Source organism: Salmo salar, chromosome ssa27, assembly GCF_905237065.1.
Source record: "Salmo salar chromosome ssa27, Ssal_v3.1, whole genome shotgun sequence".
Lineage (NCBI taxonomy): Eukaryota > Metazoa > Chordata > Actinopteri > Salmoniformes > Salmonidae > Salmo > Salmo salar.
Genome location: NC_059468.1, coordinates 3,357,503 through 3,385,301, shown reverse-complemented (window position 1 = coordinate 3,385,301; position 27,799 = coordinate 3,357,503). Strand labels below are relative to the sequence as shown.

The window sequence follows — 27,799 nt, the reverse complement described above, 5'->3', positions numbered from 1 at the left end:
GAAACTGGAAAATAAGTGTACTACAAACGAGTTGACTGTCAAGAGTGGAAAGGACCGGGAGTAGTCATTGGCCAAGATGGTGTGGTGATATTTGTGAGGCACGGAGGCACCATTGTCAGGGTGCATCACTCAAGATTGCGGAAAGTAAATGATCAATAAGATAGAGGGGCTGTTGCTGAGTATCATCCTAATGAAAAGGAGACAGTAACAGACACAAACCTACCAGATGTAACATCCAATGATATGGACACTGAAACTGACGCAGGAAATGAAGCAGAGACCTTCAAACATGCCACAGATAATACTGTTGAGGGTTCAAATGAGGAAAACATTCAACAACAGCCACGTGTTAAGACAACATGGATGTTCCAATCTGAAAACTGGACAAACTGTTAAATACATGGACAGAGAAAGTGGTATTCCACATACAGCAACCGTCATTGGACGAGCAGGAAAAGCCAAAGGAAAACACCAGAACTGGTACAACTTGCAGTACTCTGAACCAGTTACACTTTCTGGTACGACAGGGTCAGCTGACCTGTCACTTGTAGATAATCTCAGAAGTGAACCAATGGAAAATCGAGAAAAACAGAATGACATTCAAAATGATGTACTTGAAACAAAGGACGTGTCATTTGACTCAGCTAAGCTAGATGAGCTCAGTAATTGGAGGAAAAATTGAGTGTTTGAGGAAGTTAAAGACATTGGCCAAAAATGTGTCTCAACAAGGTGGGTGTGTACCCTTAAAGAATCCTTAACTGGAATAGTGCCTAAAGCACGTCGAGTGGCTAGAGGTTTTGAGGAGCTGGCTGCTAAACAACTCCCAAAAGACTCACCGACATGCGCCTCAGAGTCACTCAGATTGCTGATGACAGTGATCTGCCAGAAAAAATGGAAACTTAATTCCATAGATATCAAATCTGCATTTTTGCAGGCAACAGAGCTGTCGAGACATTCACATCCGACCTCCGCCTGAAGCTAAATGCGAATGAACACTTTGGAAACTAAAAAAGTGTGTGTATGGACTCGGAGATGCATCACTCTACTGGTACAACAAAGTCAAGGCAACAATGCTGAATACAGGTGGAAAACGGTCACAAGTGGATCCTGCAGTCTTCTATTGGCTTGATCAAGACTGCAGTGTGACTGGAGTACTTGCCTGTCATGTTGATGACTTCATCTGGGTGGCTCACAGACCTTTGCTACAACTGTGATTCCAAACCTCAAAGCTGTTTTCCAGGTCGGCCGTGAGGAGCATGATCATTTTTGTTATGTTGGCATAGAGTTTATTACAGTTGATGGAACAATACTGATGCAACAGGAGAGCTATATCAAGAATCTTCAACCCATTCACATGGATTCTTCAAGAGCCGTACAAAGGGAATTCCCCTCTGTGGAATTGAAGCTGATCAATTGAGGTCAAAGATAGGACAAATTTTATGGGTTGCTAGACAGAGTAGACCTGATGTAATGTTTGATGGTTGCAACTTGGCATCGAACACAAAACACGTCATTGTACAAACCCTTCATGAGGCAAACAAAGTTGTTTGTAAACTGAAATCACAACAAGTGACTAAAGTTTCAGCATGTTGGAAAAGATGACTCTTTGAAACTAGTTGTCTTCAGTGATGCTTCGCTAGGGAACCTTACAGATGGAGGCACACAAGGTGGACATCTAATCGTGTTAATGGGTGAAGGAGGAAGATTCTCACCTATCTGTTGGCAGTCAAAAAGGATCAGAAGGGTTGTCCGAAGCACACTTGCTGGAGAAACACTTGCTCTTGCGGATGGAATTGACAATGCGATCTTTCTTGCAACTCTGTTCTCAGAGCTTACCACTGGTGAGACAAAACGGCACATTCTACCTGTAGTTTGTGTCACTGACAACTACTCATTAGTTGATGCTTTGAAGTCAACCAAGTCTGTCACAGAGAAAATATTTGTATTGAGATTAGCAGCATCAAGGAACTTATTTAAGCACAGAGAATCCAGCGGATTCTGTGGTCGACCACAAAGGAACAGCTTGCTGACTGTCTGACTGAAAAAGGAGCATCCGGTCTTGTGCTCCTACAGGCTCTCCTCCTACAGGCTCTCCTCCTACAGGCTCTCCTCCTACAGGCTCTCCTCCTACAGGCTCTCCTCCTACAGGCTCTCCTCCTACAGGCTCTCCTCCTACAGGCTCTCAGTAATGGAAAGTGGCAGCTGGAGTAATACAAATAAAAACTGTCACACAACCCATTTGTAATGGGGAACTTGAATAATACTTGGACATTTAATTATGTTGTTGATGTTTAATTTGTCTTTAAAGAAAAGGGGGAGATTGTTAAGTTCATGTTTTAAGTATCCCTATATTTCTGTTATTACGGGGCTATCACTCAGTCAAGAGTGCGCCTGCGCAGAACTTCTGTTCGTTGATGGACCTAGCCGAGAGTGCAATGGCTACCTTGTAGTGTGTTCATACGGTATAGTAAACTTTGTTAAACTGGAACCTTGTCGTTGTGTGATTTCGAGTTAACACTCATAGTCAACAAAACAAAGGAGATGATCGTGGACTTCAGGAAACAGCAGAGGGAGCATCCCCCTATCCACATCGATGAGACAGAAGTGGAAAGTTTTAAGTTCGTCGGCATACACATCATGGACAAACTGAAATGGTCCACCCACACAGACAGCGTGGTGAAGTAGGCGCAGCAGCACCTCTTCAACCTCAGGAGGCTGAAGAAATTCGGCTTGTCACCAAAAACACTCACAAACATTTACAGATGTACAATCGAGAGCATCCTGTCGGGCTGTATCACCGCCTGGTACGGCAACTGCTCCGCCCACAACCGTAAGGCTCTCCAGAGGGTAGTGAGGTCTGCACAACGCATCACCGGGGGCAAACTACCTTCCCTCCAGGACCCCTACACCACCCGATGTCACAGGAAGGCCAAAAAGATCATCAAGGACAACCACCCGAGCCACTGCCTGTTCACCCCGCTATCATCCTGAAGGCAAGGTCAGTACAGGTGCATCAAAGCTGGGACTGAGAGATAGAAGCTGTTTTTCAATCTCAAGGCCATCAGACTGTTAAACAGCCATCACTAACATTGAGTGGCTGCTGCCAACATACTGACTCAAATCTCTAGCCACTTTAATAATTAAAAATTGGATGTAATAAATGTATCACTAGTGACTTTAAACAATGCCACTTTATATAATGTTTACATACCCTACATTACTCATCTCATATGTATATACTGTACTCTATGCCATCTACTGCATCTTGCCTATGTCGTTCGGCCATCGCTCATCAATATATTTATATGTACATATTCTTATTCATTCCTTTACACTTGTGTGTAAGGTAGTTGTTGTGAAATTGTTAGATTACTTGTTAGATATTACTGCACGGTCGGAACTAGAAGCACAAGCATTTCGCTACACTCGCATTAACATCTGCTAACCATGTGTATGTGACCAATAAAATGTGATTTGATTTTGTCTGTATAGTTTTTTTTGTCCTTTTCCCCCAGCATTGTCTAAGCCATATCCGCAGCAGCAGGAAGAATTAAGTCCTCCACAATAGTGTGGGGCTTGCCTGTCCTAGCCACTTGGTAGCTCACCATATAAGACACTTCTAGCCCCTTCTTATTAATGGTATTTGTTACTTTTGTACAAGTCTTACAACTCTAAAGTCCTCTTAATTCTCGCTCAAAAAACTCCCGTGGTTATTTTCCAAATTAACATGTTTTGTTTCTAAATGTCTGCGCAAGAGTGAAGGTTTCAACGAGTTGTGAGATTGTACTTTTGCACGTATAACATACAGTTGAAGTCGGATGTTTACATACACCTTAGCCAAATACATTTAAACTCAGTTTTTCACAATTCCTGACATTTAATCCTAGTAAAAATTCCCTGTCTTAGGTCAGTTAGGATCACCACTTTATTTTAAGAATGTGAAATATCAGACTAATAGTAGAGAGAATTATTTATTTCAGCTTTTATTTCTTTCATCACATTCCCAGTGGGTCAGAAGTTTACATATACTAATTGAGTGTTTGGTAGAATTGCCTTTAAGTTGTTTAACTTGGGTCAAAACGTTTTGGGTAGCCTTCCACAAGCTTCCCAAGCTTTTTGGCCCATTCCTCCTGACAGAGCTGGTGTAACTGAGTCAGGTTTGTAGGCCTCCTTGCTCGCACACGCTTTTTCAGTTCTGTCTACACATTTTCTATGGGATTGAGGTCCGTGCTTTGTGATGACCAAACTCAGTGCCTCTTTGCTTGACATCATGGGAAAATCAAAAGAAATCAGCCAAGACCTCAGAAAAACAATTGTAGACCTCCACAAGTCTGGTTCATCCTTGGGAGCAATTTCCAAATGCCTGAAGGTACCACGTTCATCTGTACAAACAACAGTACGCAAGTATAAACACCATGGGACCACGCAGCTGTCATACCACTCAGGAAGGAGACGCGTTCTGTCTCCTAGAGATGAATGTACTTTGGTGCGAAAAGTGCAAATCAATCCCAGAACAACAGCAAAGAACCTTGTGAAGATGCTGGAGGAAACGGGTACAAAAGTATCTATATCCACAGTAAAACAAGTCCTATATTTATTTATTTCACCTTTATTTAACCAGGTAGGCAAGTTGAGAACAAGTTCTCATTTACAACTGCGACCTGGCCAAGATAAAGCAAAGCAGTTCAACACATACAACAACACAGTTACACATGGAGTAAAACAAACATAGTCAATAATACAGTAGAAAAATAAGTCTATATACAATGTGAGAAAATGAGGTGAGATAAGGGAGGTAAAGGCAATAAATAGGCCATGGTGGTGAAGTAAATACAATATAGCAAGTGAAACACTGGAATGGTAGATTTGCAGTGGATGAATGTGCAAAGTAGAAATACTGGGGTGCAAAGGAGCAAAATAAATAAATACAGTAGGGAAAGAGGTAGTTTGGGCTAATTATAGATGGGCTATGTACAGGTGCAGTAATCTGTGAGCTGCTCTGACAGATGGTGCTTAAAGCTAGAGAGGGAGATGAGTGTTTCCAGTTTCAGAGATTTTTGTAGTTCATTCCAGTCATTGGCAGCAGAGAACTGGAAGGAGAGGCGGCCAAAGGAAGAATTGGCTTTGGGGGTGACCAGTGAGATATATACGTGCTGGAGCACGTGCTACGGGTGGGTGCTGCTATGGTGACCAGCGAGCTGAGATAAGGGGGGACTTTACCTAGCAGGGTCTTGTAGATGACCTGGAGCCAGTGGGTTTGGTGACGAATATGAAGCGAGCGCTAGCCAACGAGAGCGTACAGGTTGCAGTGGTGGGTAGTATATGGGGCTTAGGTGACAAAACGGATGGCACTGTGATAGACTGCATCCAATTTATTGAGTAGGGTATTGGAGGCTATTTTGTAAATGACATCGCCGAAGTCGAGGATTGGTAGGATGGTCCGTTTTACGAGGGTATGTTTGGCAGCATGAGTGAAGAATGCTTTGTTGCAAAATAGGAAGCCAATTCTAGATTTAACTTTTGATTGGAGATCTTTGTATTTGTAGTTGTCCACATATTCTAAGTCCGAACCGTCCAGACTGGTGATACTGGACGGGCGGGCAGGTGCAGGCAGCGATCGGTTGAAGAGCATGCATTTAGTTTTACTTGTATTTAAGAGCAGTTGGAGGCCACAGAAGGAGAGTTGTATGGCATTGAAACTCGTCTGGAGGGTTGTTAACACAGTGTCCAAAGAAGGGCCAGAAGTATACAGAATGGTGTCGTCTGCGTAGAGGTGGATCAGAGAATCACCAGCAGCAAGAGCGACGTCATTGATGTATACAGAGAAGAGAGTCGGCCCAAGAATTGAACCCTGTGGCACCTTCATAGAGACTGCCAGAGGCCTGGACAACAGGCCCTCCGATTTGACACACTGAACTCTATCAGAGAAGTAGTTGGTGAACCAGGCGAGGCAATCATTTGAGAAACAAAGGCTGTTGTCTGCCGATGAGGATGTGATGATTGACGGAGTCGAAAGCCTTGGCCAGGTCAAAGAATACGGCTGCACAGTATTGTTTCTTATCGATGGCGGTTAAGATATCATTTAGGACCTTGAGCGTGGCTGAGGTGCACCCATGACCAGCTCTGAAACCAGATTGCATAGCGGAGAAGGTACGGTGGGATTCGAAATGGTCAGTAATCTGTTTGTTAACTTGGCTTTCGAAGACCTTAGAAAGGCAGGGTAGGATAGATATAGGTCTGTAGCAGTTTGGGTCAAGAGTGTTCTCCCCTTTAAAGAGGGGGATGACCGCAGCTGCTTTCCAATCTTTGGGAATCTCAGACGACACGAGAGGTTGAACAGGCTAGTAATATAGGGGTTGCAACAATTTCAGCAGATAATTTTAGAAAGAAAGGGTCCAGATTGTCTAGCCCAGCTGATTTGTAGGGGTCCAGATTTTGCAGCTCCTTCAGAACATCAGCTGACTGGATTTGGGAGAAGGAGAAATGCAGAAGGCTTGGGCGAGTTGCTGTTATGTTGCTATATCAACATAACCTGAAAGGCCGCTCAGCAAGGAAGAAGCCACTGCTCCAAAACCGCCATAAAAAAGCCAGACTACGGTTTGCAACTGCACATGGGGACAAAGATGGTACTTTTTGGAGAAATCTCCTCTGGTCTGATGAAACAAAAATTGAACTGTTTGGCCATAATGACCATCGTTATGTTTGGAGGAAAAAAGGGGATGCTTGCAAGACGAAGAACACCATCCCAACCGTGAAGCACGGGGGTGGCAGCATCATGTTGTGGGGGTTCTTTGCTGCAGGAGGGACTGGTGCACTTCACAAAATAGATGGCGTCATGAGGGAGGAAAATGTGGATATATTGAGGCAACATCTCAAGACATCAGTCAGGAAGTTAAAGCTTGGTCGCAAATGGGTCTTCCAAATGGACAATGACCCCAAGCATTCTTCCAAAGTTGTGGCAAAGTCGAGGTGTTTTCTTTATATTGATCAATCAGAGTGAGGTGATTCACAGTAAGGTCAGCGACCTGATGGTTGTTAGCTAGCTGGGTACTACCAGCACGTGTCCAGATTGCATAAGAGGTCACATGGAATTTTACTGCGGTCATGACTCCCGGTGTGGTGGTAATACAGTCACCGCAACAGCCCTACCAGTGAGTAACTTTTTTCCGTGGTTGGTGTTTGGATAGCAGGCCGTCTTTGGGCCTGTGAGAGCTCCTCACACAGACACTGATGCATACCCTGACCCTTTAATAGAATACACAGCACGTTGGTTGATAATGTGTCAGCCACAAATTGGATGTCAATCTCAAATGTGATATGCAATACATAATGACATACATTTTGTGATGACTGTCTATTGACGTGACCATGAACTCGTGTAATGATGATGTCCTATTTCTCCCATTGTGATGATGGTTATCGGAAATGAACATTTTGATTCTCTCCTTTTGTTTCTCCGTAGCATCCAATGCCAAAGAGCAGCGGTTCTGGATGAACCAACTCCAAGCATGTGCCAGACGCCACTCCGACAGCAGTGCCAAGGTGTTTACAATGCGTGCACACACACACACACACACACACACACACACACACACACACACACACACACTGCAGTCACAACTAAGCTCTAGCTCCTGGCATATGTCCCTAAGGAAGAGCCGTGCAGTGACAGGGAAGCCTTGACTTCCCCTTAGAGATTAATATACCACTGAGTTTACAATTCGCATTGCAGGCATTTCCCTCTTCTGTAAGCACAGCTCAGATTTATATAATTACTTGGGTTCAGGCACTTTGGAGGAAATGAAATTGCTGTTAATATGGCTTTGGACAAAGGGCTTGAATGGACAACTATGGTATTAGTGTAGGGGTCAGGAGTGGGAGAAAGGCTGTAGTTTGAGAAAGCAGCTTTGTGGTTGTGAGATTTTGTCGCAAACCACTGTGCTGTTGTTGGGTGCATTGTTGGCACACAGCAAATGCTCTTTTCTATAGTGGTTCGATTTTGGAATTATTTTGCTTTCCTGCAGCTTCAATGCACACAGCAGGCAAAAATAGATAGCATTCATATACAGTGCATTCGGAAAGTATTCCGACCCCCTTTCCCACATTTTGTTACGTTACAGCCTTATTGTAAAATAGAATAAGCCTTATTTTTTGTAGATTTTACTCATCAATTGACACACAATACCCCATAATGACACAGCAAAATCTGTTTTTTAGAAATGTTTGCAAATGTATTAAAAACTGAAATAACTTATTCACATAAGTATTCAGACCCTTTGCTATGAGACTTAAAATTGAGCTCTGGTGCATCCTGTTTCCATTGATCATCCTTGAGATGTTTCTACAACTTGATTGTAGTCCACCTGTGGTAAATTAAATTGATTGGGCATGATTTGGAAAGGCGCACACACCTGTCTATATGAGGTCCCACAGCTGACAGTGCATGTCAGAGCAAAAACCAAGCCATGAGGTCGAAGGAATTGTCCGTAGAGCTCCTAGACAGGATTGTGTCGAGGCAACGATCTAGGGAAGGGTACCAAAAAATGTGCAGCATTGAAAGTCCCCAAGAACACAGTGACCATCATTCTTACATGGAAGAAGTTTGGAACCACCAAGATTCTTCCTAGAGCTGGCCAAACTGAGCAATCGGGGGGAAAATGGCTTTGGTCAGGGAGGTGACCAAGAACCCTAGTCACTCTGACAGAGCTCCAAAGTTACTCTGTGGAGATGGGAGAACCTTCCAGAAGGACAACCATCTCTGCACCACTCCACCAATCAGGCCTTAATGGTAGAGTGGCCAGACGGGAGCCACTGACAGCCCGCTTGGAGTTTGCCAAAAGGCACCTAAAGGACTGTCAGACCATGAATGCCACGTGTTAAGTATGGAGGAAACCTGGCACCATGACTACAGTGAAGCATGGTGGTGGCAGCATCATGCTGTGGGGTTGTTTTTCAGCGGCAAGGATTGGAAGACCAGTCAGGATCAAGGAAAAAATGAACAGAGCAAAGTACAGAGAGACCTTTGATGAAAACCTGCTCCAAAGCACTCAGACTGAGGCCAAGGTTCTCCTTCCAACAGGACAATGACCCTAAGCACACAGCCAAGACAACACAGGAGTGGCTTCGGGACAAATCTCTGAATGTTCTTGAGTGGCCCGGCCAGAGCCTGGACTTGAACCCGATCGAAAATCTCTGGAGAGACCTGAAAATAGCTGTGCAGTGACGCTCCCCATCCAACTTGACCTAGCTTGAGAGGATATGCAGAGAAGAATGGGAGAAACGCCCCAAATACATGTGTGCCAAGCTTGTAGCGTCATACCCAAGAAGACTCAAAGTTGTAATCGCTGCCAAAGGAGCTTCAACAAAGTACTGAGTAAAGGGTCTGAATACTTACGGAAATGTGATATTTCCGTTTTTTTTAATATAAATACAGTACCAGTCCAAAGTTTGGACACACCTACTCATTCAAGGGTTTCTATATTATAGAATAATATATGAAGTAGTCACCTGGAATGCATTTCAATTAACAGGTGTGCCTTTGTGGAATTTCTTTCCTTCTTAATGCATTTGAGCCAATAAGTTGTACTCTGGCAAGGTAGGGTTGGTATAGAGAATATAGCCCTATTTGGTAAAATACCAATTCCATATTATGGCAAGAACAGCTCAAATAAGCAAAGACAAACGACAGTTCATCATTACTTTAAGACATGAAGGTCAGTCAATCTGGAACATTTCAAGAACTTTTAAAGTTTCTTCAAGTGCAGTCGCAAAAACCATCAATGCCCTATGATGAAACTGGCTCTCATGAGCACCGCCACAGGAAAGGAAAGACCCAGAGTTACCTCTGCTGCAGAGGATAAGTTCATTTAAATTTACCAGCTTCAGAAATTGCAGCACAAATAAATGCTTCACAGAGTTCAAGTAACAGACACATCTCAACAACAAATGTTCAATGGAGACTGGGTGAATCAGGCCTTCATGGTTGAATTGCTGCAACGAAACCACTATCTAAGGGCACCAATAAGCAGAAGAGACTTGATTGGGCCAAGAAACACGAGCAATGAACATTAGACCGGTGGAAATCTGTCCTTTTGATCTGATGAGTCCAAGTTTGAGATTTTTGGTGGTTCCCACCATGAAGCATGGAGGAGGAGGAGGTGTGATGGTGTGGGGGTGCTTTGCTGGTGACACTTTCAGTGATTTATTTAGAATTCAAGGCTCACTTAACCAGCATGGCTACCACCACATTTTTCAGTAATACGCCATCCCATCTGGTTTGCGCTTAGTGGGTCTATAATTTGTTTTTCAACAGGACAATGACCCAACACACCTCCAGGCTGTGTAATGGCTATTTGACCAAGAAAAAGAGTGATGGAGTGCTGCATCAGATGACCTGGTCTCCACAATCACCTGACCTCAACCCAATTCAGATGGTTTGGGATGAGTTGGACTGCAGATTAAAGGAAAAGCAGCCAACAAGTGCTCAGCATATGTGGGAACTCCTTCAAGAATGTTAGAAAAGCATTCCAGGTGAAGCTGGTTGAGAGAATGCCAAGAGTGTGCAAAGCTGTCATCAAGGCAAAGGGTGGCTACTTTGAAGAATCTAAAATATAAAGTTTTTATTTGTTTAGCACTTTTTGTTTACTACATGATTCCATGTGTTATTTCATAGTTTGGAGGTCTTCACTATTATTCTACAACGTAGAAAATAGTAAAAAATTACAGAAAAACCCTTGAATGAGTAGGTGTGTCCAAACTTTTGACTGGTAATGTATACATTTCAAAACATGTTTTAAAAAGCTGTTTTTGCTTTGTAATTATGGGGTATTGTGGGTAGATTGTTGAGGGGATTTAAAAAAAAATGTAATCCATTTTTAAATGAGGCTCAAAATTGATTGATTTAGATATTTTTTTTGTCTCACCCATCTACACACAATACCCCATAATGTCAAATTTGAAATACAGAAATATCTCATTTACATAAGTATTCACACCCCTGAGTCAATACATGTTACAATCACCTTAGTAGAAGTTCCAGCTGTGAGTCTTCTTGGGTAAGTTCTGTCAAGTTGGTTGTTGATCATCGCTATTTTCAAGTCTTGCCATAGATATTCAAGCCAATTAAGTTTATACTGTAACTAGGCCACTCAGGAACATTTTCAGGGTTGCCTTGGTAAGCTACTTCAGTGACTATTTGGCCTTGTGTTTTAGGTTATTGTCCTGCTGAAAGGTGAGTTTCCCAGTGTCTGTTGGAAAGCGGACTGTGCTTAGCTCTATTCTGTGCTCAGCTCTATTCCATTTATTTGTATCCTAAAAAACTTATTGGAACTCAGTTCTTACTAATGAAAGGAATACTATCTTAAATGCTTTACAGAGTTAATGTTTACAGTTAATTCATTGATCTGTATCTAAAACTGTTTTTCATTTACAGTTATTTACAAGAGTCATTTAATTCGAATTCATGTGATGGAGATTGAGAGAACTATGTACGTATTTATGTTGTATTGGTTAGTATTGGATTATGCTACTGACCATTGGAGGCTGGTGACTTAAACAATTGAGGAGGATGGGAGTCCCGAGCTATAGGTACGGAACGCACGGAGACGACAAAGTGATTAGTGCTCACATGTCAAAGCTGCTGAATCTCACTCCTGTAAAGAAATCCTCTGACATAAATGCATTAAGGCAGCTATATGATGAATGTGAAATTCAGATTAGGAGCTTGGAATCACTGGGTGTAGTGGCAGAATCCTATTGAAGCCTACTATGCCCAATCTTAGGAGGACATGGCTCTTGACAATAGTCGTCAGAGGGGAGTAGATGATAGTCAGTTTCCTACAGAAAGAGGTTCAGACCAGGGAGATGACCAAGAACATGCAACCAACAGAAAGAGAGCAAACCATGGAACAAGTCATGCTTCTCCAATGAACTGAAAACAAAATGACCCAACATGTCATCTGCTGCGGCACTGCACACATCCAGCCAGAAGGAACAAAACAGTCTATTCTGTGACAGTGCAGACCACAAATCAGAAAACTGCCCTGACCACAATATTGCTACACGCAAAGAGAAACTAAAGACAATGGGAAGATGCTTTGTATGTTTAGGACAGAAACACATATCAAAATTCTGTAAAGTCAAAGATGTCATGTGCAACATGTGGAAGCAGACATCACATTGCTGTGTGTACCAGTAAGAGGAGTGAAGTACAACCCCTTACTGTTTCTGCAGATGCTGTTGTTTCCTCAGTTATTCCCCATTCAGTGAAGATGAAACCAGATGGACAGAACACTGTGTTGCTACAAACGGCAAAGGCATGGGTAAAAGGCCCATTGGGCAGGAAGATGGCTCGTTGCTTATTAGATGGAGTCAGAGAAGCTTCATACATGAAAACCTTGTGAAGAGGTACTCACTCTTCCCAACTTCTGCTCCAGCAACGTCCTAACACAACACATTGAAGAGAATGTCTGGGACAAACAGCAGAGAGTTGAAATGGAGGCAATTGAAACCCCACAAGTGTGCACAGATGTGGTAAAGGTTCCTGGTGAGCATATTCAACATGAGCTCAATAGAAAGGGACTGCAGCTCGCAGACTTTCCAGGAGATGACAATGATCCTAAACTCTGTCCTGATAGGAGCAGACTACTACTGTCAAATAGTATCAGGCCGAGTGGAGCGACTTACAGAGACGCTGGTTGCTTTAGAGTACACCTTTGGATGGTCGGTGCAGGGACCCGTGTCCATGTCAAGTGTCGCCGAGGCAATATGCATGTTCATCCCACTTGATGAAGACACACTAAACTCCAAGCTACTGCATGCATTCTGGGAGCTTGAGTCTCTGGGTATCACCAGCGAGAAAACACAGAGGTAAATGAGGCTCTACAGAGGTTCGAGAGAACAACCACCTTCAAAGATGGACTAGACCATGTGGAGTTGCCATGTAAACAAGAAATGCTAGAACTCCAAGACAACTATAGAATCGCCAAGAAACAGTTTGAAGGTCTGAAGAAAAGACTGAAGTAGGATGTGACTTTGTACAGCAAATACAATGAAGTTGTGGAGGACTACTTACAACAGGATATGGCATAGGATGTGACCAAGGACAACGCATCAAGCGCAAACAACATGAAATACTACTTACCTCACCATGCAGTACTCCGGGAGGACAAGGTGACGACAAAACAGAGTGGTGTTTGATATCTTGTCCCATGACGATGGCTGTCCATCCCTCAATGACTGTCTACTCACAGGACCGAACCTGAATCCGAATCTGCTCTGCGTTCTGATAGTTTCAGACTACATGAGATCGCATTCATGGCAGACATCAAGAAGGCTTTCCTGCAGATATCCCTAGCAGAGAGAGACAGAGACACCGTGAGATTCCTATGGCTCACAGGCCCACCAAGGGGAGAAAATGAAGAGGAGCTGCGTGTGCTGAGGATGAAAAGAGTGGTATTTGGAGCTTCCCCAAGTCCATTCTTGCTCGCAGCTACATTCAGGAAGCACCTGAAGCAATATGAAACAGAACAACCAGAAGTTGTAGAGATTGAGAGAGTCACTCTATGTAGATGACTTCATTGCAAGTTCGTTCACGCGATGTTGAAGAGGCTTACATTGTGACAACTGCAAAACGAATGGTGTCGACTGCAGGCACAGACCTCTGCAAGGGGATGACTAACTCTCCTAAACTGAAAACAAAATGGTAGGGGAGTACGACAACTTACCACCCGTTGACGCTAGAAACACAAAGAGTAGTGCTCAAAGTTTTAGGTTTAGTGTGGAGACCGGGACCAGATGAGAAGTATTCTGCACGCATCTTCAATCCTCTTGGCTTCCTGATCCCCTTCACCATCAGGGTCAATTAAATGCTCCAGGAGATGTGGGAGTGAGGACTCAGCTGGGATGAAGTGACCATCTGAACTGACATGAGAATGGCAACAGTATTGTTCAGAACTAGCCACACACTGAAACTACACGTGTTCTGTGACTCAAATGAAAGGGCTTACAGTGCTGTAGCTTACATGCAAGGTGAATCACAAGACAGAGAAACAATGACAAATCTAGTCACATCAAAGTCTAGGGTAGCCCCATTCAAGAAAAGTACACTGCCACGCATGGAGCTCATGGGAGCTGTGATTGGAGCGAGAATAGCAAAAACACTCATGACCACACTGAAAATGGAACAAAAACAGATCAAAATGTGGACAGACTCTATGATTGTGCTGCATTGGATTTGCAGCTCAGTAATGTAAACAGTTTGTCGCAAACAGAGTGACAGAGATCCAGTCCTTGACCAATCCAGAGTCATGGTCACATATGGAAGGGAAAATAAATCCAGCCGACATCCCTACAAGAGGACAAACTGTTCAAAACTTGACACAGAGCCAGCTATGGTGGAACGGACCCAGCATTCTGACATCACCCAATTAGTCGGAGGAGACTGATGACGACAAGGATCCAGAAGAGGTGGATACAGAACTCAAGTCCAGTGACCTGGTGACTGTACAGCTCACATCAAACAGCACAGACAGCACTGAACCCGTGTTGGAGCTTGAAAGGTACAGCAAACTGAAGAGTGTTGAGTGACCGCCTGGATAAAGAGATTCATAGCCAATGCTCATACAAACAGGAAGATGCAAGGTGAACTGACTGCTGACGAACTGTTCAAGGCAGAAAACTCAGCACCCAAAGCTCAACAAGGAGGAAATGGCACGCAGATGGAAGTACAGGCAGAGACTTGTGACCAGCTTCTGGAACAGCTGGCGAAGAGACTACTTGCTGGATCTAAAGTAATCACACCACTGTGACACACCACAGCCCACCCCATTGAAAGTGAGTGACGTTGCAATCATCGGAGAAGATAACACACCCAGACAAACCTGGGAAGTTTGAGGAACTGTTTCCAGGCCGAGATGGCCTACTTAAGTCATGTTCAGTTCGAACTGCCTCAGGGACTTTGAGGAGACCTATTCAGTTGATATACTGCTTAGAGATTTAGATGAACACAGTTGTTCATCGGGCGGAGGATGTTGTAACTTTTTATTTTATTTATTTATTTCACCTTTATTTAACCAGGTAGGCAAGTTGAGAACAAGAGCTCATTTACAATTGCGACCTGGCCACTTAAATGGGTTACAGAGTTAATGTTTACAGTTAATTCATTGAGCTGTATCTAAAGATATTTTTCTTTTACAGTTATTTACATATGTACAAGAGTAATTGTATTACAATTCATGTGATGGATATTGAGAGAACTATGTACATATTTCTGATGTATTAGATTACGCTATTGACCGCAAGTACCAGAATGCCTTGCGACAGGAAGTAAAAGAAAAGTGATAGCGTCAGTTATGTACAAGTAAACCAGTATTATTACTAAAAATAAGCTTTCATCTCACAACCGATGTCCTGAGTCATTACCTTGAAGATAGTTATTCTATATACCCATAACATGATGCAGCCACCACCATGCTTGAAAATATGAAGAGTGGTACTCAGTGATGTGTTGTGTTGGATTTTCCCCAAACATAACGTTTTGTATTCAGGACAGAAAGTTAATTTATTTGCCACATTTCTTGCATTTTTACTTTAGTGTCTTCAATTCTGTACAGGCTTCCTTCTTTTCACTCTGTCATTTAGGTTAGTATTGTGGAGTAACTACAATGTTGTTGATCCATCCTCAGTTTTCTCCTATCACAGCCATTAAACTCTGTTTTTAAACTCACCATTGGCCTCATGGTGAAATCCCTGAGTGGTTTACTTCCTTTCTGGCAACTCGGTTAGGAAGGATGCATATATCTATGTAGTGACTGGGTGTATTGATACACCATCCAAAGTGTTATTAATAACTTTACAATGTTCAAAGGGATATTCAGCTTTTTATTTTTTTTCCCATTTACTAATAGATGCCCTTCTTTTCAAGGCATTGGAAAACTTCCCTGGTCTTTGTTGTTAAATCTGTGTTTGAAATTCACTCCTCAACTGCAGGACGTTACAGATTGTGCATTATATGTGGGGTACAGAGAGGTAGTCATTCAAAAATCATGTATTATTGCATACAGAGCCGATGCAATTTATTGGCTTTTTAAGCCACTTTTCCCTCCTGAACTTATTTAGGCTTGCCATAACAAAGGGGTTGAATACTTACTGACTCAAGATATTTCAGCTTTCATTTTTTATTAATTTGTAAACATTTCTAAAAACATAATTCCACTTTGACATTATGGGGTATTGTGTGTGTGGTGTGTGACACAAAATCTCAATTTAATCCATTTTAAATTCAGGCTGTAACGCAACAAAATGTGAACAAAGTAAAGGGGTGTGAATGCTTTCTGAAGACACTGTGTACCAGATGAGTAATTCTAGTGTAGACATGAATGCGTACCATCACCTCGCAGAATGATCCTCTCTATTAGATCCCATCTTATCTTGGCACCCCTCGTACACCTACTCCTCCCACCGCTACCCCTCTAACTCTCCTGCTATCTCCTCCCTTAGGGCTAGCAGCTATTCACTTTGAGTACAGTATCATCCCTGATTCTCTGCCTGTTTGAGTGTGAGAGCGAAGTTGGGTACGTGCCACCTGGCAATAGCTTTGAAAGGGAACCCTTCCAAACCTATAAACCCTTTTTGATTTCAAAAGCTTTTGTGTGGGAAAGTCTGTGCAAGTCAGATTCAACTCAAGGTCATGGTGATTCAGGACTGCCACCTGAGTGTTTAGTTTTTTTTATTCTACTACATCATAGTGTGTTGTTTTTGTAAGAAAATGTTTCAGCAAATGGCTTATTCTTCAGCATACGTGTGGTGTTGTTTTCTTCTCCCTTTCCTTCGCTCGCTCTCTTTCTCTCTCCCCCCCACCATCTCCCCATGTCCTCAGACTGTGTGAGTGCACCGCAGCAGTCTACATTCAATGCTCTGTCTGTCTGTCTGCATCTTCTCTCTCTCTCTCCCATGATGCATCACCCCCATTTCCTCCACCCATGCCTCGTGGCACTGTAACTCATAAATATTGTTCCTGTTTCCTGTCAAAAAGAAAGACACCAGAAAGACACATTTTCTTATGTAAATTAGTTTATGTTCAGCCAGTGCCAATGTAGACTTGATTTGAGGAGTGTATATAATTTGCTGAAGTATGGCTGGTTATGGACTCACATAGGGCCCTGCAGCTGCTCCAGTAGGCCTTATGAGTCAGCTATTCCCTTTGAATACATTATCATCCCTGATTCTCTGCTTGAGTGTAAGGTAATCTGGGTACGTGCCACCTGGCAATAGCTTTTAAAGGGAAACCCTTTTGACTTCAAAAGCTTTTGTGTGGGAAAAGTCATATTCACATCGAGGTCACGGTGATTCAGGACTGCCACCAGAGTGTTTAGTTTTTTTATTCTACTCCAGCATATTGTGCTGTCTTTGTTGGAAAATGTTTCAGCAAGTAGCCTATTCTTCAGTGCTGTTTTTCTATCCCTTTCCTTCTCCCCCCCCCCAACATCTCTCCATGTCCTCAGACTGATTGTGTGAGTGCACCGCAGCAGTCTACAATCAATGCGTTCTCTGTCTGTCTGCATCTCCTCTCTCTTTCTCCATGATGCATCACCCCCATTTCCTCCACCCATGCCTCGTGGCACAGGAACTCTCAGAAATATTCTTCCTGTTTCCTGTCAAAAAGACAATCAGAGTGACCCGTTTTCCTTATGTAAATGGTTAGTTTTCAGCCAGTGCCAATGTAGACTTGATTTGGGGAATGTTTTGAATTTGCAGAAGTATGGCTGGTAATGGACTTCTGCTCTCTTGGTATGTTAGATAAGAGGAAAGCAGACCATGCATTCACCATCTCTGGAGCTCCAGTTCAGCCCTGTTGTTGTTCTGTGCTGTCTATGCACTGTCTGTCTGGGGTACATTGGTTCTCCATTTGACAGTGGAGCCAGTGGAGTGTCAGCCTCATTATGGAGTTACCCCATCCTCTGGATCTCTGCTGTGGGCCTTGACAGCCTGGTTTGTAAGTCACTGGGTTGTGGAGGAAACAGTAGAGATTCAGAACCTACTGTATAGTAGTGAGCCGACTAGTTAATTTAAACAGCGGAAGGAAGAAACTTCATCCGTTTTGCATCTGGGTCATGTTCAGTAGGGCACATAGATTTGTAATGGAAAACATAAATAACTTTTCTTATTGGACAAGTTCAGGTAGTATCTTTCCATTTCCCAACCTACTGAACATGACAATGTACTGAGTTATCTGTTATTTTGTGTTTGGCCTTAGGTGTGGAAGTTGAAGGGGTCAGATGAGCACCTGAGTGTGGAGAGAACGACGGGAGGCAGCCAGGAGGGGCTGGTGAGTCCCGATGCACCCATCCACACCTCAGCTACTGACTCTGTACAAACAACTGGCCCAGCATAAACACCTGCCTACTTTCAGTTCTCTATATACTGTAGGCATACATACACTTATACGGTTCTCCATGTCTTTATCTCTAGTTGTGTCCTGGTTCTCACTTTCTGCACTTATCCATATATTTAAAAGTAAAGAAAACGCCTTTATATTGTTGCATACCAGCTTGAAAAATGTAATTGCAAACTCTCAAACCACATTCACTTTTTCAAAAAGTGCTGCACAGTTGAATAGACAGAGAAGTCCAATTATACTCCCTAACTTGGATCACCAAGGGAAAGGCTCCCAAAAGAAGAGGGGGAAGAGCAAGATGAGGATTTTATTTCTTGTCAAAAGCATTTTTTGTGGGGGATTCCTATACCGTGACAGAGGGCACAAGTTGTCATTACCATGCAACCGGCGTAGTCTAATCGTGTCTAAGCTTCCCATTGTACTTCAGAAATCAGTATTGCATTTCCTCCGAAGGCTAAGATGTATTCCTGGCTTAGCATACACCATCTACAATGACTCCATGTTAGCCTGAGCACTGAAATACATTTGGGGAACGAGGGCATTTCTGTTCTACAGTATGTTATCTCCAATGCTGGGTGTACAACTGATAAGTAAACGCCGCTTTCCTCAGGTTAGCTGCTTATTTATGCTTTCGGTGGAGATTAACACTTTGTATTAAAAAAGCTGTTAAGCATTTCATACTAGGGCTATTATGGTGACTGTATTGCCTCCACAGCACACCAGTAGTCACGAGCCATGAACGCAGTCAAATTCCATGTGACCGTTTAGTCACGGTAACTAGGCTTCTCCAAGCTCTGATGCTGCTGATGATCAATAGTAGCCTACCAAACTTGCTAACGTCGTGGAAATATTGGTTCAATAATATTTCTCAGATACCGGAGCCTGTGAATTCAAATAGACTTTATTACAAAGTAACAAGTCGAGTTGGTCCATGGAGCAACTGCCGGACTCAGTTTCAGTTCACTCTTTTTATACAATTTCATGCTTATTCAAGTTTCATAGTCCCTCCACTTTATGCTAATAACCATATCCCCTCGGCTTTACTCCACCATTGTTTCCAAATCTAAGTTCTTTCCTCTAGGCGGGGTTTCACCCCTCCCCTCTAGTTCCTTGGAGAAATTATATTGGTGACGCGCCTATACATTATTTCCAGAAAATAATAAGTACAGATTACTATAGGCAATTATAAGATTGCTACATGCCATTATCGGAATATAATATTACTACAGGCCATTATAGGATTAAGTACAGATAACTATAGGCCATTATAGAATTATACCAATAAGTACACTTAATCCCAGGATTACACATAGTACCTTTGCTTACTCCCTTTAGTGCTGTTCAGCCTTTTAACATGAAACACATTCTCTTAACAGAAAACACCCATATATTCCCGCCAACCCTTAAATTTGATCCAGTACAAGTGAGAAGGAGAAGCACCTTCTGTATGTCACGCCCTGACCATAGAGAGCCTTTCTATTTCTCTATTTGGTCAGGTCAGGGTGTGATTTGGATGGGCAATCTAGTTTTCTTATTTCTTTGTTTGGCCGGGTATGGTCCCCAATCAGAGGCAGCTGTCTATCGTTGTCTCTGATTGGGGATCATACTTAGGCAGCCCTTTTCCCACCTGTGATTGTGGGATCTTGTCTTTTGGTTAGTTGCCTGTGAGCACGCCATTTGCGTCACGTTTCGTTTGTGCTTTATTGTTTGTTTGGGGAGTTTCAATTGATTAAACTATGTGGAACTCTACGCACGCTGCGCCTTGGTCCATTTCTAACGACGAGCGTGACACTGTATGTATTGCTATGGAGGCAATCTGCCTCCCTTTCTCCTTATCGAACATTGCTCCTCTTTCTCACCCATACTGGGGAATCAGGACCAAACATCTCCTTTCACACATAGCTAGAAAGAAGTAAAAGATCCAGCCAATTGTCCTTTTAACATACTGTGTATAAGCATGTGCAATATGATGGCAATTTGCATATACTCCAGAATGTTATGAAGAGTGATCCCTCCTTGCCATGCAAATGAACTGAATCCCCAAAAACATTTCCACTGCATTTCAGCCCTGCTACAAAAGGACCAGCTGACATCATTTCTGTGATTCTCTGGTTAACACAGGTGTGAGTGTTGACGAGGACAAGGCTGGAGATCCCTCTGTCATGCTGATTGAGTTCTTATAACAGACTGGAAGCTTCAAAAGGAGGGTGGTGCTTGGAATCATTGTTCTTCCTCTGTCAATCATGGTTACCTGCAAGGAAACACGTGCCGTCATCATTGCTTTGCACAAAAAGGGCTTCACAGGCAAGGATATTGCTACCAGTAAGATTGCACCTAAATCAACCATTTATCGGATCATCACGAACTTCAAGGAAAGCGGTTCAATTGTTGTGAAGAAGGCTTCAGGGCGCCCAAGAAAGTCCAGCAAGCGCCAGGACCGTCTCCTAAAGTTGATTCAGCTGCGGGATTGGGGCACCACCAGTACAGAGCTTGCTCAGGAATGGTAGCAGGCAGATGTGAGTGCATCTGCACGCTCAGTGAGGTGAAGACTTTTGGAGGATGGCCTGCTGTCAAGAAGGGCAGCAAAGAAGCCACTTCTCTCCAGGATAAACATCAGGGACAGACTGATATTCTGCAAAAGGTACAGGGATTTGACTGCTGAGGACTGGGGTAAAGTCATTTTCTCTGATGAATCCCCTTTCCGATTGTTTGGGGCATCCGGAAAAAAGTTTGTCCGGAGAAGTCAAGGTGAGCGCTAACATCAGTCCTGTGTCATGCCAACAGTAAAGCATCCTGAGACCATTCATGTGTTGCGTTGCTTCTCAGCCAAGGGAGTGGGCTCACTCACAATTTTGCCTAAGAACACAGCCATGAATAAAGAATAGTACCAACACATCCTCCGAGAGCATCTTCTCCCAACCATCCAGGAACAGTTTGGTGATGAACAATGCCTTTTCCAGCATGATGGAGCACCTTGCCATAAGGCAAAAGTGATAACTAAGTGGCTCGGGGAACAAAACATCGATATTTTGGGTCCATGGCCAGGAAACTCCCCAGACCTTAATTAATCCCATTGAGAACTTGTGGTCAATCCTCAAGAGGCGGGTGTACAAACAAAAACCCACAAATTCTTATAAACTCCAAGCATTGATTATGCAGGAATGGGCTGCCATCAGTCAGGATATGGCCCAGAAGTTAATTGACAGCATGCCAGGGCGGATTGCAGAGGTCTTGAAAAAGAAGGGTCAACACTGCAAATATTGACTCTTTGCCTCAATTCCATGTAATTGTCAATAAAAGTCTTTGACACGTATGAAATGCTTGTAATTATACTTCAGTATTCCATAGTAACATCTGACAAAAATATCTAAAGACACTGAAGCAGCAAACTTAGTGGAAATTAATATTTGTGTCATTCTCAAAACTTTTGGCCACGACTGTATATTCACTAAACACACTCTTCATCACAATACAATGGGCAATCACGCCTTTGACACATTGCACAATCCTATGTTTCAATATGATGATAATGTCCATCTCTTTCTTTCCATCCCATTGGGCACCACTTACAATACCCTCTTTTAAGGCACTGTTGGTGCCAATGTGCTCCTACATTCGGTTGAAACCTGTGATGAGGATTAGGATCCTCATTATCCTTGACATAGTCCAGAACTGGATATATGTCAGGAAGTTCACCATCTATTTCAGTCTTGAACAATTGTCGTTATTGTTGTTGATAGGTACGACAAGCCCATCCTCCCCCTGGAGCTTCTCCCCATAACCATGCAGGATTTCCAAATGGACAGTCCAAAGGTCCTCCTTTAGCAATACAGGGCTTTCCCTTTTTGTTGGTGTATTGTCCTGGAGCTCCAGGGACAGGGTACACCTCCACAGGTGGGTTGGTAATAACTGTCTGTACAGTCATCTGTTTTACTGTGGTTTGGATCAGGAGAGATTTCAGTAAAGGTCAAACACAACAGAAAACCACTCCCATCATCACTAGTGCTACACCTGTCCATGATTACCATTTTTGCAACTATTTTTGCGAACATTGCTCCCCATTTTCCCAGGAATCATGTCCAGCACTGACCTTTACTTCAGGTCGTAGTCCTTTCAGCTTGGTCATTACCTTAGTAAATGAACCATCTGGGGCAGTGTTATTGGGGGTGAAGGTGCAGCATTCATCGCCAAACGTAACACAAACTCCACCTTTTTCTGCTAAGAGCCAATCCAAGGCCTGCTTGTTCTGCTATGTCATTCTGCTTGTGGCCTGTACTTCTTCTCCCAAAGCTGTCAATGCAGAGTCTGTATAATTAATGAATCTTTGTTGGTTATAGTAAATGTAATTTATCCATTCTAGGTTTTTGTTTGGTGATATCCAAAGAAATATTGATTCAAATCCTGACTTAACCTCATCTACTTGCTTTATATTCCTTGGGGATTCCTCTACGTTGTCCTATTACATCTAAATAGACCTTGGGGTCAGACTTATATTCTCTCCTTACTCTATGTTTTGTAGTTTGTTGCTTCGTATCACTAGGATTCCATTCAGTGACCGTTACCTGTTGAATCAACCTAACCCCTGCACAAAGGCCTGTCCATCCTTTTGGTAATGTTGCCCTTAATATTTTCCCTCCACATATCCAGAAGAAATCTGCTACTACCACAATCGGTTCTTCATATGGTGCAATTAATGGTAGTGCTAGAGTTTGATTTTTGACAACTATCGTGAGTAATTACTTTTCCCACCCAACTTCCGGCTGCTTGATACGTAGGTCTCAGGTAGGTCTCATGTAGTCTCACATGTGCCTCCTAACTTCCCCATCTCTGTGCTGATAAAACATTCATATGGTTGTTTATAGTCTCTTCGATACTTATATGGGGTCTCTAACTTCTATGCTTCCACCCATACATCCAATTCTCGACATCATTTTCCCCAGTCTGTTTGGTTGTAGTATCTTTGATAGTGTGGATTACCCAAATATGACAAACATTCAGCTGGACAATAAGGCCTTTCTGATCTTCTCAAATAGCAAACGTTTTGATTAAAGTCAGCACAGTCCCTATAATCATAAGATTAGGTACCACCACTAATTCTTTCAGTGGCGAAGGCACACACAATAAGAAATGTGTCTGTCTTAATTTAGACACTCTATATTGAGCCCATTCATACCAGTCGTTTTCTTCTGCTTCCTTCCATAGTCGTTATTATACCAGATCCCTGTTAGGGGGACCATGAGAGAGCAGAGAAGTCGATGATGGGGAAGTCAACCTCCTCTATTTCTTGTTTTTCCATCTCCTTGGTAAGTGCCCCTGTCTGGGGTATCTGCCAGAGTAGATATGCCATCAGGAGCAACGTGCATGTCACTCCTCCCCATCCCTTGACTGGATCTTCAGGAGAGAGTGTCTGTTGGCTTGTGGGAGTTGCGCCTTGGTCCTCTTCTCATTCTGTTTCCTCCAGGCTCCTGCCTGGTGTATCAGCATCCTCTGCTTCCTCATGGCTCGATGGTCGCTCACCGATCCCTTCCGGAACTCTGGTGCAGTGGTTTAGATGGTACCACGTAGTGCTTCCTTCCACCTGGATGGCTGTTGGTGTCGCTAGGACCACCTTGTAGGGACCCTCTTGCCTTGGTTTGTTCCATTTCCTCTGGAACACTCGGATGTAGACCCAATCTCCTGTGATCACCGGACCGGGAACATCTGGTCCTGGTTCAGGTTTTCGCTCTTTTTCCTGGAGATAAATAACTTAATGGATAGCAGTTAGTTGTCTCACATATCCTTTTAATTCCATTTCTAATCGCTCTGATGAGGGACCTTTATAGGGCCCTCTTAGAACTGGCACTTCATGCGGGGTTAGATCAAGTGTTAGTGCATCCACCCAATTAAGCTTTGCGCTAGCACAGATTTTATTCAGTTTAGCCTTGAGGGTTCCATTTATTCTGGGTATTACTTCTCTGGTTAAAAATTGATCACTGTTCCGGATCCCACATCTGCTGATGGTACTGCTAAATCTATCTATTATAACCAACATGTGTCTTTTACCATTTACCTTCTGTATCATATCCACACAGTCTATTACTATATGTTGGAATGTGGCCTATGGGTGTGGTTATCCCTTTTTGTACATTGTTTTCGAGCATATACTTCACATCTCATTAGTGTATCATCTACCATTGCCTGTAGATATGGTGACCAGTGTCCTTGTTTTTTTGTTTTTTTTCTTGTCACGTCCTCTATCATTTCCCCCCTTGCGCAATGGTCAAAACCATTCACATCACAGACAGATTATTTCACTTATAATTCACTGTATCACAATTCCAGTGGATCAGAAGTTTACATACACTAAGTTGACTGTGCCTTTAAACAGCTTGAAATGATGTCATGGCTTTAGAAGCTACGGATAGGTTAATTTACGTCATTTGAGTCAATTGGAGGTGTACCAGTGGATGTATTTCAAGGCCTACCTTCAAACTCCGTGCCTCTTTGCTTGACATCATGGGAAAATCAAAATAAATCAGCCAAGACCTCAGAAAAAAAATTGTTGACCTCAAGTCTGGTTCATCCTTGGGAGCAATTTCCAAACGCCTGAAGGTACCACGTTCATCTGTACAAACAATAGTACGCAATTATAAACACCACGGGACCACGCAGCCGTCATACCGCTCAGGAAGGAGATGCGTTCTGTCTCTTAGAGATGAACATACTTTGATGTGAAAAGTGCAAATCAATCCCAGAACAACAGCAAAGGACCTTGTGAAGATGCTGGAGGAAACGGGTACAAAAGTATCTATATCCACAGTAAAACAAGTCCTATATCGACATAACCTGAATGGCCTCTCAGCAAGGAAGAAGCCACTGCTCCAAAACTGCCATAAAAAAGCCAGACTACAGTTTGCAACTTCACATGGGGACAAAGATCGTACTTTTTGGAGAAATGTCCTCTTGTCTGATGAAACAAAGATAAAACTGTTTGGCCATAATGACCATTGTTATGTTTGGAAGAAAAAGGTGGATGCTTGCAAGCTGAAGAACACCATCCCAACCGTGAAGCACGGGGGTGGCAGCATCATGTTGTGGGGGTGGATATATTGAAGCAACATCTCAAGACATCAGTCATGAAGTTAAAGCTTGGTCGCAAATGGGTCTTCCAAATGGACAATGACCCCAAGCATACTTCCAAAGTTGTGGCAAAGTCAAGGTATTGGAGTGGCAATCACAAAGCCCTGACCTCAATCCTATAGAGAATTTTGTGGGCAGAACTGAAAAGGCGTGTGCGAGCAACGAGGCCTACAAACCTGACTCAGTTACACCAGCTCTGTCAGGAAGAATGGACCAAAATTCACCCAACTTATTGTGGGAAGCTTGTGGAAGGCTACCTGAAATGTTTACCCATGTTAAACAATTTAACGGCAATGCTACCAAAAACAAATTGAGTGTATGTAAACTTCTGACCCAAATGGTGAAAATGGTGATCCTAACTGACCTTAGACAGGGAATTTGTACTAGGATTAAATATCAGGAATTGTGAAAAGTTTAAATGTATTTGGCTGAGGTGTATGTAAACTTCCGACTTCAACTGTATATGTTTCCTTTTTTCATTTGTACGTAAACTCAAACAGATGTCTGCACTCCTCCGCCAGGGGCACACAAAAAAATGCAGGACTTGCTGATTTTACTAATCCAACGTCTGTGTCATGTTGTGACACCCCTTCTGGTATGTTTTTTCTATTTCCTGCCTCTGCTGGTTATCTGGTGCTATCCCTTCTCCTAATTGTACTTGTTGGTTAGCTCTAACTTCTACCTCCTTTGGGTCCCCATTCATTACTGTTGTGGCCAGTATTTTAATAAAGGCTTTGTCAGTGCATAGTATTTTGTTCCACTTGCTAATTTTTGCTTGTTTCATCATGGGACCTAAATCTTTTACTATAGCTCCCTTATTTACTAGCAATGTAATGTGTGGAACGGAATCAGAAATATTGTAACATTTTTCCACAGTCTGAAACATCCCTGTCCATTACATCCATTGCTGCCCCCTGTTTCCCTATAATTATGTACTGGGACATAATTGGTACTGATTTTCCATTTGCATTTATTATCCAAAGTTGTTGTAATAAATGATCTTGGTAGGGGTCATACTGCATTGTGCAGTGATACTCTGATTTTGCTCTATCAGCTTCAGGTATCTGAGCCTGGATAAACCTTCCCCACTTCTTTACAGTTTTATCTATTTCTATCTTAAATTCTCCAAACCAATACATATTTGCTGTTCCTTTTGTCATTACCATTTGTAGGTTTTAGTCCCGTTTTTATCTATACAGTGAGGGGAAAAAAGTATTTGATCCCCTGCTGATTTTGTACGTTTGCCCACTGACAAAGAAATGATCAGTCTATAATTTTAATGGTAGGTTTATTTGAACAGAAAAACGCATGTCAAAAATGTTATAAATTGATTTGCATTGATTTGCATTTTAATGAGGGAAATAAGTAGTTGACCCCTCTGCAAAACATGACTAGTACTTGGTGGCAAAACCCTTGTTGGCAATCAGAGGTCAGACGTTTCTTGTAGTTGGCCACCAGGTTTGCACACATCTCAGGAGGGATTTTGTCCCACTCCTCTTTGCAGATCTTCTCCAAGTCATTAAGGTTTCGTGGCTGACGTTTGGCAACTCAAACCTTCAGCTCCCTCCACAGATTTTCTATGGGATTAAGGTCTGGAGACTGGCTAGGCCACTCCAGGACCTTAATGTGCTGCTTCTTGAGCCACTCCTTTGTTGCCTTGGCCGTGTGTTTTGGGTCATTGTCATGCTGGAATAACCATCCACGACCCATTTTCAATGCCCTGGCTGAGGGAAGGAGGTTCTCACCCAAGATTTGACGGTACATGGCCCCGTTCAACGTGATGCGGTGAAGTTGTCCTGTCCCGTTAGCATAAAAACACCCCCAAAGCATAATGTTTCCACCTCCATGTTTGACGGTGGGGATGGTGTTCTTGGGGTCATCGGCAGCATTCCTCCTCCTCCAAACACGGCAAGTTGAGTTGATGCCAAAGAGCTCCATTTTGGTCTCATCTGACCACAACACTTTCACCCAGTTGTCCTCTGAATAATTCAGATGTTCATTGGCAAACTTCAGACGGGCATGTATATGTGCTTTCTTGAGCAGGGGGACCTTGCGGGCGCTGCAGGATTTTAGTCCTTCACGGCGTAGTGTGTTACCAATTGTTTTCTTGGTGACTATGATCCCAGCTGCCTTGAGATCATTGACAAGATCCTCCCCGTGTAGTTCTGGGCTGATTGATCACCTTTCTCATGATCATTGCAACTCCACGAGGTGAGATCTTGCATGGAGCCCCAGGCCGAGGGATATTGACAGTTCTTTTGTGTTTCTTCCATTTGCGAATAATCG

At 43.0% G+C, this 27,799-nt stretch overlaps 1 protein-coding gene across 2 annotated transcripts in view; it reads left to right on the top strand.

Moving 5' to 3' along the window:
* The window catches only part of LOC106588203 (oxysterol-binding protein-related protein 10), a 156,453-nt gene that overhangs the window by 42,860 nt on the left and 85,794 nt on the right, over positions 1-27,799 (top strand). For both annotated transcript variants that reach the window (XM_014176964.2, XM_014176963.2), the window contains exons 3-4: positions 7,463-7,542; positions 18,254-18,325. In XM_014176964.2, coding sequence (XP_014032439.1) covers positions 7,463-7,542; positions 18,254-18,325 — 152 coding nt within the window. The remainder of the gene's footprint in view (positions 1-7,462; positions 7,543-18,253; positions 18,326-27,799) is intronic.